Raw genomic sequence first — 10,582 nt, 5'->3', positions numbered from 1 at the left:
ATCTGTTCTTCCCCTTTGGTCTTCCCTACTTTCATTTACTCATATTCCCATTTGAGGAATTTAGAACAAGACAGCAGATGCATCAGAAACAAGAAAACTTAAAACTGTGTAACAATAATAATAATAATACTTCCTGCTTCCTTGTCCTCAGCTCCCCTTCTCTGTCTACATCCTACGTCCTGCCTTTTTTTCCTTAACCAAACCACCAACCTTCAGAGAGAGAGAGAGAGAGAGAGAGAGAGAGAGAGATGGAGGAGGACAAGAGGGATTTGAAGAAGAAGAAGGAAAGCAAGAAGTGCAAGCCACTGAGGAGAACTCAGACAGATAGCGTTGTGGAGCTTTGCAACTCTGGACATAATCTTTTCAACCATGAGAGATTCTACTTACAGGGAGGATACCAAGCTCACCCAGCTCTTCTTCCCCTACCTCCGCATCTGCCACGACCGTTACTTTTTCAAATTCCACCAGCTCCCATACTGCTTCACTGTAACTTGCCTGGATCAAAACCTGAAGTAGTTCAGAAAAACATCTGCAAACAGAAATATTCTCATGCCAAATTGCTGGAGACAAAAGTTGCTATTTTTCCTACTCAACATGGTTGCAGCTCCCTCCTTTGTCACTCGTGTTCTTCTTTAATTTGTTATTGTTGGTTCTTTCTGCATTCCTTCATCTTGTAAACTTCCAAGTTTTGATATTTTATATGTTGAAACACTAGTTTTCTTCTTGTTATGCTCACAGATGTTGAGCAGAAAACCATCTTATCACATGGAAAGGAATGCACCGATGAGAATGCAAAAATTATAAATGGACACCGAGAATATAACAGGTCTTTACAGACAATGGTTTCTGCCCGGAGGCCAGACTGTTGCGGCACTGAAGGCTTGCCAATATTTCTTCTTGCTAACCATTTTCTTGTCAAATTCGATCCAATGCAGAAAATTTTCCACTATGATGTCAGCATTTCTCCTCGCCCATCGAGGGAAGTTGCACGGATGATCAAGAGAAAGCTGGTTCTGGAAAACATTGATGTCCTTGCTGGTGCCCAGCCAGTCTTTGATGGCAGGAAGAATTTATACAGCTCAGTTGAATTCCAAGTTGACAGGATTGAGTTGTTTGTTAATCTTCCAATAACCACACCTCAATCTTTAAGGAATGCTGAACAAAGTCAAAAGCTTTTCAGAGTAAGTATCAGATTAGTTTCCAAGCTTAGTGGTGAAGATTTGAATAAGTTTTTGAAAGATGATGAAGAGGATGGAGTTCCCCTTCCTCAAGAGTACCTCCACGCTTTGGATGTCGTGTTCCGCGAGAACCCAATGGAGAATTATATCTCTGTAGGAAGATCACTGTATTCTAGTGCTATGGGAGGTGTTAAAGACATTGGTGGCGGAGCTGTGGGATTAAGAGGCTTCTTCCAAAGTCTGAGACCGACGCAACAAGGATTAGCTCTCAATGTTGATTTTTCAGTTACGGCTTTTCATGAGAGCATTGGTATCATTCCTTATTTACAGAAATGTTGTGAATCCTTAAAAGACCTTTCTGTGAGGAAATCAAGAGGTTTGGCGGAGGAGGAGAAGAAGGAAGTGGAGAAGGCTTTGAAAAACATCAGAATTTTTGTCTGTCATAGAGAAACAGATCAGAGATATCGAGTTTTTAGCTTGACAAATGAAGTTGCAAAGAATCTCAAGTTTAGAGACAGGGATGGGAGGGATTTGTCATTAATTGGATACTACAAGGAGCATTATAATCACGAGATTCAATTCATAAACCTTCCTTGCTTACAGATTAGTAGAAGCAAGCCATGTTATCTTCCCATGGAGCTCTGCATGATCTGTGAAGGACAGAAATTTCTTGCAAAACTTTCTGATTATCAGACTGCAAGAATTCTGAAAATGGGCTGTCAAGGTCCTGCCGATCGAAGAAAGATCATCAACCAAGTCATGAAAGGAGAGAGTGGACCAGCTAGGTGATGAAACAGAACTCAATCTTACAATTAATACTTTGCAATTGTGTTGCTATGCATATATTACATTTTTTTTCTTATTTAATGATTGATGCAGTGGCTGCTATGCTGAGGAATTCAAGCTAAGTGTTTCAAGAGAAATGACCGAGCTTCGCGGTAGAGTCCTCCAACCTCCCAAGCTAAAGCTAGGTGACGGAGGGCATGTAAGGGATATCATCCCTACCAGACATGACCGGCAATGGAGTTTGCTCAACAGCCATGTAGCTGAAGGCTCTCAAGTCAAAAGATGGGCTTTGATAAGCTTTGGTGGATCATCAGAGCTAAATTCCTCAATTCCGAATTTCATAGGCCAGCTCTCACATAGATGTGAGCAACTTGGGATAATTCTGAATAAGGAAACAATTATGAACCCATTGTTTGAACAAATGCAGCTCCTCAGCAATGTACATGCTTTAGAGAACAAGCTAAGAAAAGTACATGAAACTTCTTTGGGTAATTTGCAACTTCTGATGTGTGTGATGGAGAAGAAACATAAAGGATACGCAGATTTAAAGAGAATTGCTGAAACTAATATTGGAGTTGTGAGTCAGTGCTGCTTATATTCCAATCTCAGCAAGCTCAACCCACAGTTCCTCACAAATCTAGCTCTGAAGATCAATGCCAAGCTTGGAGGATCCAATGTGGCTCTTTACAACACTTTACCCTGTCAAATTCCAAGGATTTTTGCTGATGATGAACCTGCCATCTTCATAGGTGCAGATGTTACACATCCACACCCTTTGGATGATTTCAGCCCTTCAGTTGCTGCTGTTGTTGGAAGCATGAATTGGCCAGCGGCAAATAAGTACATATCTCGAATGAGATCACAGACACATCGGCAAGAAATCATCGAGGAACTCGAGCAAATGATGATCGAATTGCTCGACGATTTCTTCATCTTAGTCTGCAAACTTCCCATAAGAATAATCTTTTTCAGAGATGGCGTGAGTGAAACACAGTTCAGTAAGGTACTGGAAGTAGAATTGCAAGCAATTAAGAAGGCTTGTTCAAAATTTCCTTATTATAATCCTATGATAACATTTTCTGTGGTTCAAAAGAGACACCATACTAGACTCTTCATGAATGATAGAAACAGCTCCTCAGTTCATTTTACTGATGAGAACATACCACCTGGAACTGTTGTGGATACTGTGATAACTCATCCTAGAGAATTTGATTTCTATCTTTGTAGCCATTGGGGGATGAAAGGAACAAGTAGGCCAACACATTATCATGTCTTATGGGATGAGAACAGATTCAAATCTGATGAAATTCAGAAGCTGATACATAATTTATGTTACACATTTGTTAGGTGTACTAAACCAGTTGCTTTAGTGCCACCTGCATATTATGCTCATTTAGCAGCTTATAGAGGTAGATTGTATTTAGAGAAAAGTGATTCCAGGTCAGTCATGCAAAGTAAGTTCTCAAGAGCTTCTCCCCCTCGAACAGCTCCATTGCCTAAGGTCAGAGACAATGTCAAAAAGCTTATGTTCTATTGCTGAGCTGCTCAAAATCTCTTCATGGCACATTATAAGAAGTTGCTTCAGCTTTTGATGTTGGAAACCTCTGTGTTTACAAAAGATAAGTATGTCTGAATTATTAGTTTTTTTAATTTTGCATAGCAATCATCAATAATTGGCTCTTTTGCATAACAAAAATATCATATTATTACCTGAAATGATGTATCTGTCGCATCACCAGTCCTAAATCATTGTGTCAGCCATTTTTTTAGAGAAGTTTCTTGTCCGTTTAATCTTCAAAGCTCAGGAGCTTCAATGCAAGGGACTGTTAAGTTACTGTTTTCCATTAATGGAGGTATGTCTTCTCTTTGCTCATCACTATTTGAGAACATGAAAGGAATACAGTGTTATCATTACATTGCTGTGGGTGGCGTCACCTCCCATAAATACTGCAGAATTGCAAACACACTTTTGCCACCGCAAAAGCTGAAACTAGACCAGCTTTCTTTACTGCGAAGATTGAGTAAATATTAAGCAGTACACATGTTACAATATTTGTTGTTGTATGAAAAATTGAAAAGAGGGAGAAAAAAATAAAATAATTCAGATATTTACTCATTTTCTCTATTTTGTTTTTGTTTCATCTCTTTTAATGATTTTATATATCATAAATTTTTTATTTTTTAGAGAACCAACAACCTCTTATTTTGGAGAAATTATTTTGTGCAGACGAAGCTCTATGTTTGAATTCTAATCAAATGCTAACAAACACTTTTTTTCTTTGAACCGATGACCCACCTAGCTTCAATAATGTTTTTTAAAATTAATGAAACCTGCAAAAGCTTCAAAATATCAGGTGAAGAAAGGGGGAAAATTCTCAAAGCTCTCAAATATATCAGGTGAAAAAATGAAAGAAAAATTTAGAAAAAATCATTATTTCTTATTTGTTTTGATTGGTCGTCGAGGGAGAGGGAATGAACTAAAAGTTAGAATACAGAGACTTATGGCTAAGGGTGGAGTTCATAGGCGAGGTCTTTTTTTTTATTTTTTGAGTTCATGAACAAGGGTTTCTTTCATGACAAAATATGAGCAACAACTTTAATGGTAGATATCGAAAGGGGGAGCAGTTTGGTGCGAGAGAAAGCAAGCCTTGCAAATATCGAAAGTTGATGCTGTGAGATGAAGATGAAATATCAATTTTGATACTTTCTGACAGAGAAAAATGCGAAACAGACCAACAAACAACCATTTCGAATTGTTTCTGTGTTATTTTAGTTCATTTCAAATCTTTTTTAGCTTGTACAAAATTGTGTATAAGAAATATTTTTTTGAATCTTTTAAGCTTGTTCACAACTATGTATTGATGTCTATTACTATATATTATTATGTATTATATATTGTGTATTAATGTATATTGTTGTGCATTCTTATACTTGTGTTTTTCTTGTATGACCCAATTGCTACAGAAACCTAAAGTTTTGCTACAATACCCAAGCCGAGCCCTGTGCTTGTTATTGCTCATGGCTAGCTTACTTCCAGCATGCTGTATTAGGTTAAATAGATTAATAAGTACATAAATATTTAGTTATGTATTAGTTTTGATTATTAAACCACCTCAATTCCATTGCCTGATGAATCGAGAACTACTTGGAATTCTCAAGATAAAACTTCAGCTATAATACATTAATAGTAATTGCAATAATATTAAAATGTAAAGCTTATAAAAATTAATTATATACATAACTTGATATGTTTCTTAGCTCCTATATATTAAAATGATCGAAATGAAGTATATAATGATATTTATTAAAATATTTTTTATGGATGGGTAATTTTTTTTATGTATTTGTGTGTATTATTATGTATTTTGTGTGTATTATTGTGTATTGGTGTGTATTAGTATGTATTATTGTATATTGATGTGTATTAGGATATATTTCTATGTATTGGTCTCTATTTTGTTGTATATTGTTGTTTATATATTGATTCATATTTTACTGTGTATTGCTATGTATTACTGCGTATTAGTGTGTATTGTTATATATTGATGTGTATTATTATGTATTATTGTGTATTAATGTGCATTAATATGTTTTGAAGTGTATTAGTTTGCATTATTGTGTATTACCGTGTATTATTATGTATTGATGTGTATTGTTGTGTATTATTGTGTGTTGGTGTGTATTTATGTGTATTATTGTGTATTTATGTGTATTATTGTGTATTATTGTGTGTTGGTGTGTATTTATGTGTATTTATGTGTATTATTGTGTATTGAGATATATTGGTGTGTATTGGTATATATTATTGTGTATTGTTTTGTATTGGTGTATATTGATGTATATTGCTGTGTATTATCGTGTATTTTACCGTGTATTATTGTATACTTTATATATTGTTATGTATTCAAGCTTAACTCAATTTAATCTAAGTTGGTGCTATAAAAAATATATAATTCAAGCTTATATGAATACAAAATATTTTATTTGATCATTTAAAAGCTTTTTATGCTTTTACACAGCTATGTATTAGAAAAATTATGTTAAAAATGGAATTTTTTTAACATTTGATCTAAATTTTATAATTTTTTTAGTAGGGACATGAGATTCTGGAATGAAATTATTTCAGTTAATTACATTGGAAGCATTTAGTGAAAATACAAACTTGCAAATAATCACTTTTATTATATTATAGTGGTATACTATTTGCATCATTTATGGTTATATACTTTTTATTTACAAATCAAATTGGGCTTTCAAATTAGAATATCACTTATGCATCTGCCCTACAATTTGTAACAGAATCATAATATATTTTCACTAGTCAATTAATCAATTCTCATATTATTCTCATTTAAAACAAATTCAATCTAAAAATACTTATCTTTTTCAAATTATAGCCGACCTATGCAACAATATACAACAATACGTAGTGCGTGTTAGCAAAAAAAATACATTTTTCAACATAATTTTTCTAATACTCAGTCGTGTAAAAGTTCAAAAAACTTTTAAATGAATAAATAAAACATTTAGTATTCATATGAGCTTGAATACACATCAATACACAACAATGGGCAGTACATTTTAGCAAAAAAATTACATTTTTTCAACAGAATTATGTGGCATTCGATATATAAATATTTGAATAATACATTATAAGTCAATGTGTTTTAAACATCTCAAAATCACATAAATCATCGCTTCCAGTTCATAAATTCCTTGTTGAAGATGTCGGGCTTATTTGAGAACTTAATCAGCCTTGAAGGTGAATGCAATTCTGTTGTATTTGCATCTACGATAGATTTTTCTGTCAAAAAACTAAGCATAACAAAAGTATATTGCCTCATAATATACATTGAAAAGTAATTAATTAGTAGGTAAGTAAATTTCAGCTTACTTTTGAGCTTTTTTTTTTCTTTTCTAATGGCACTTCAGAGAATGTGACGTCCTCTAAACTCAATCTCCACCTTCATCGCTTGTTTCTCGTTTTTCTTTCTTAACAAGTACCAAAATTTTTATTCCGCAAAAGCCCTAAATATTTGTGAGCCTTTGCGGGTTTTTCTTTAAAGCATAAAAATGAGTTAGCTTTCACAATTTCAAAATTTTCATAACTGGCCTGGATAAGGTTGTTGGGTCATAAGAAAAAAAAAATATATAGCACTAAAAAATTCATGTGCCTTAATTTAATTGGAGTCGGGACATAGAGTTACATCCGGACTCCACATAAAATAATTTCTCTTTATTTTGAAACTTAGGTGCATAGAAATTTGTTTCGAAATTCATGAAAAAATATATGAGTTTATTGGTTTATTTTATTAGATAGGACATAATTATATATATATATATATACTACTATATAAAAGTGGCTTGGGACTTCACTCTTAGCAGATCCTGATCGTTCATTTGTAAATTTTAAAATAATCTGAAATGTTCATTTATGACTCTTCAAATTCTTTATTTGTAACACACCAGTATGGGGGTTATATATTTATGATTGTATTATTAATATCAAACTAAATATATTTATGACTCATTAATTATATATTAAATCAAAATTATTATATATTATTTTCATCCCAACGCGGGAAGTAATTACTCTTTCTCTTTCCAATGTTTTTGTGCTGATAGTTCAGGAGGAGGAGGAAATCCTTCAGTTGGAAACGGGCAAGAAATCGCAAGCATCTACCGGAGGTCTTCTTCTGGTCGTAATTCTTGCTTGGATTACGGCTTGTTGATGCCGATTAAGCCGACCCCAAACTCTTTCATACGTTTGATGTCTGAATCTGGTAGCAGATTTTGACACTAAAGTAAATCTTTTTACCTTAATTTCATGATTGTGGTTGATTATGATCTTCTGATTTATTTTTTGAGGGGTCTTATGTTTTTTGGAGAAAATTTTTGGCGTATGGGCTTTTGTTTTTGGGTACCGGTGAGAAATTTATTCATATTTATTAGTATATTATGATAGAAAATACTGTTTCAGATTTAGTAAATTTGGGATTAAAGTGAAAACTGCTTCAACATTTGCTTACTTTTAGTAAATTGTTTGATTATTCATTTCTGGATCTAAAAAAATTTTAATGTGAGAAATTTTTTCTTACTTTAATGATTTGTGCCTCGCTAGGAAAAAATTCTGGCTCCGTCCCTGGTGGTGCTTGCCTACTGATGAAACTTTCATATGGTCCTTTGGCTCCAGTCGTCTTCGTCTTTCTTCTGCAATGGATGGACTGTGTCTCGACTTGCATGCTTCCCAGTTATCCACTACTACTTCAAATACTTGTATGCAAGGTTGTTCTTCTGTTTTATTCATTTAATATTGATTCTTTTATTTATTTTCCAAATTTTCAGCAATGATAACAAAATGTTTCTTCGTGGGTTTTTGCTGCTTTGCTCTTATTTTGTTTGTTGTGCCTCAAATAATTAATCTCATTACCATTGGATATGCATATTTCACCATCAAAAGTGCCTTTAAAGAAATTGTTGTAAGATAGTAAAATTTTATTATATATGAGATGTTCTTTTGTGAATGAAATAAGATAAATTTGTTATCTCTTTTATTATTTTAGATTAGTATGACATATTTATAATGATATTTTTGAGCTTTTATTCTAAATATGAATTGATTATTTTTATGATAATATTTGTTATATAGAAAAAACATGTATTTTTTAATATGGAATTGTAAAATTATATTAATATATATTTTTCTATTATGATTTTAATAAAAATATGTTACTCTTCATTAATATAATTAATAACTATTATTACTAATAGTGATAAACTTAATTTATTTTAAGAAGAAGAATATATTTAAAATACTTTTAAATAAATTTTTATTTTTTATTTTTTATTCACGTGCATTTAATGCACGTGCAATAGAACTAGTATATATATATATATAGTGTGTTTTTTTTGCATTTGCTTAAGATTTCATAAGATTATCTGTACCCCTTTTATTTGTGCAATTTTATCGTCTCAATGGTGGTAGTCTCACCTCTTCAATAAACATAAACATACTATTTTAGTCAAATCATATAAATGTTGGCATTTTTTATAAACGGTTTTTTTAAATTGTTTTATATGTTCATCTTATTTATTTCTATTGGTTATAAAGCTTTCCAATATTATTTTGAAAATTAAAAAGACGACAGATGAGTAGAGAAGCAGTGTGTATATTCCTATTTTTAAGAAAAAAGGTCGTGCATAAGAGTATGTGAATTTAGAAGAATTAAGTTAATATGTCATACTTTAAAACTATGGGAGAGAGTTATTGAGCATAGGTTACGACGTGATACTAATGTTTCTCAAAATAAATTTGGATTCATCCCAGATAAATCTATTATGGAAGCTATACATTTATTAAGAGGTTTCATGGAGAAGAATAAAGAAAATAAGGTGGTTCTACATATGATATTTATTGATTTAAAAAAAGCTTATGATAAAACTTTAAGAGAAGTGATCTAGAGAGTTTTAGAAAAGAAAGTGGTTAATAATGCTTATATTCTAGTCATTAAGGATATGTATATAGGAGCTATTACTTGTGTTAAAAAACAATGTCGTTTGGCCAAGTATTTTTCTATTTCAGTTGCATTATATCAAGGATCAGCTTTAAGCCCATGTATATTTGCTTATGTTGGATTTTCGTATTAGACATTTGCAAGAGGATTTACCCTAGTGTTTGTTTTTTGCAGATGATACTCTTCTTGTTGATAAAACAAGAGAGTTAGTTGAAGATAAACTCGAATTATGGAGGTTATTCATAGTCTAAATGTTCTTATTTGAGTAGATCTAAAATCAAATATATTGAGTGTAATTTTAATAGTAATAGATCTAGTGGCAAGATTGTAATTTTGGGCGATCAAGTTACGTTAATAAGAATACATGTTTTAGATATCTCAGATTTATTGTTCAAAGTGATGGTGAAATAGATTGAGATATTATTAGTAGAATTCAAGTTGGATGGTTCGAATGGGGGAATGCATTGGGTATGTTGTGTGGTAGAAAAGTACCCTTCAAATTTAAGGAAAAGTTTATAAGATGATGGTGAGACCTGCAATGTTTAATTGCAGAAAATGTTGGCCTCTAAAAAGAGAAGCATAAAATTAAGTTGTGTTGCATAGATGAGGATGCTCAAGTGAATGAGTGGCTTCACTCTTATATACAGAATGTGAAACAAATATATCTATACATGAAAAGATTGGAGCGGCTCCAAAGACAAATAAGATTAGAGAGAATCGCCTTAGTTTGGTCACATAAAAAATTAGCCTTCCGATGATCTGGTTAATTAGACTGACTTATAGTAAAAAAGGCAAAGGCTTTTGTTAGAAAATATTAGAAATAAATTTAAATGAGAATTTGACTCTTAATATGATACAATGAAGAAAAACAGTTCATATAACCAACCCCACGTAATGGGATGAATCAACAACTGAATAATCTTGCTTAATCATAGGCTTAATGTCGTCTAATAAGTAGCTGTTTACTGTGCAGTAATTCCAAATTATAGGCTTCATTTGAAACAAATTTTTTACTGCTTCTTAAAACAGCTTTTTAGTAAAAAAATTTAACTTTTGTACTAAAAATTTATTTTTAGAAGTATTAAAAAACTGTCTCAAACAAAA

The 10,582-nt window shown here is 32.3% G+C and overlaps 1 protein-coding gene across 1 annotated transcript; it reads left to right on the top strand.

Annotated features, from left to right (window-relative positions):
* The first annotated feature begins 248 nt into the window (after positions 1-248).
* LOC110110892 (protein argonaute 7-like) lies at positions 249-3,504 on the top strand. The gene is made up of 3 exons (XM_020842545.2): positions 249-597; positions 739-1,963; positions 2,058-3,504. Exons 1-3 carry the CDS (start codon positions 249-251, stop codon positions 3,502-3,504), a joined length of 3,021 nt encoding a protein of 1,006 aa, XP_020698204.1.
* The last annotated feature ends 7,078 nt before the right edge of the window (positions 3,505-10,582 follow it).

This window comes from Dendrobium catenatum, unplaced genomic scaffold (genome assembly GCF_001605985.2).
Source record: "Dendrobium catenatum unplaced genomic scaffold, ASM160598v2 fragScaff_scaffold_743, whole genome shotgun sequence".
In the NCBI taxonomy this organism is placed as follows: domain Eukaryota; kingdom Viridiplantae; phylum Streptophyta; class Magnoliopsida; order Asparagales; family Orchidaceae; genus Dendrobium; species Dendrobium catenatum.
This window is presented reverse-complemented; position numbering and strand designations above follow the sequence as displayed.

Bases quoted from the DNA above. Each gene is read 5' to 3' on its own strand.
- LOC110110892 (XM_020842545.2), top strand. From the start codon at position 249: ATGGAGGAGGACAAGAGGGATTTGAAGAAGAAGAAGGAAAGCAAGAAG. The intron at 598-738 runs GTTGCAGCTCCC...TTATGCTCACAG, and splicing joins TATTTTTCCTACTCAACATG to ATGTTGAGCAGAAAACCATC. The intron at 1,964-2,057 runs GTGATGAAACAG...TGATTGATGCAG, and splicing joins GGAGAGAGTGGACCAGCTAG to TGGCTGCTATGCTGAGGAAT.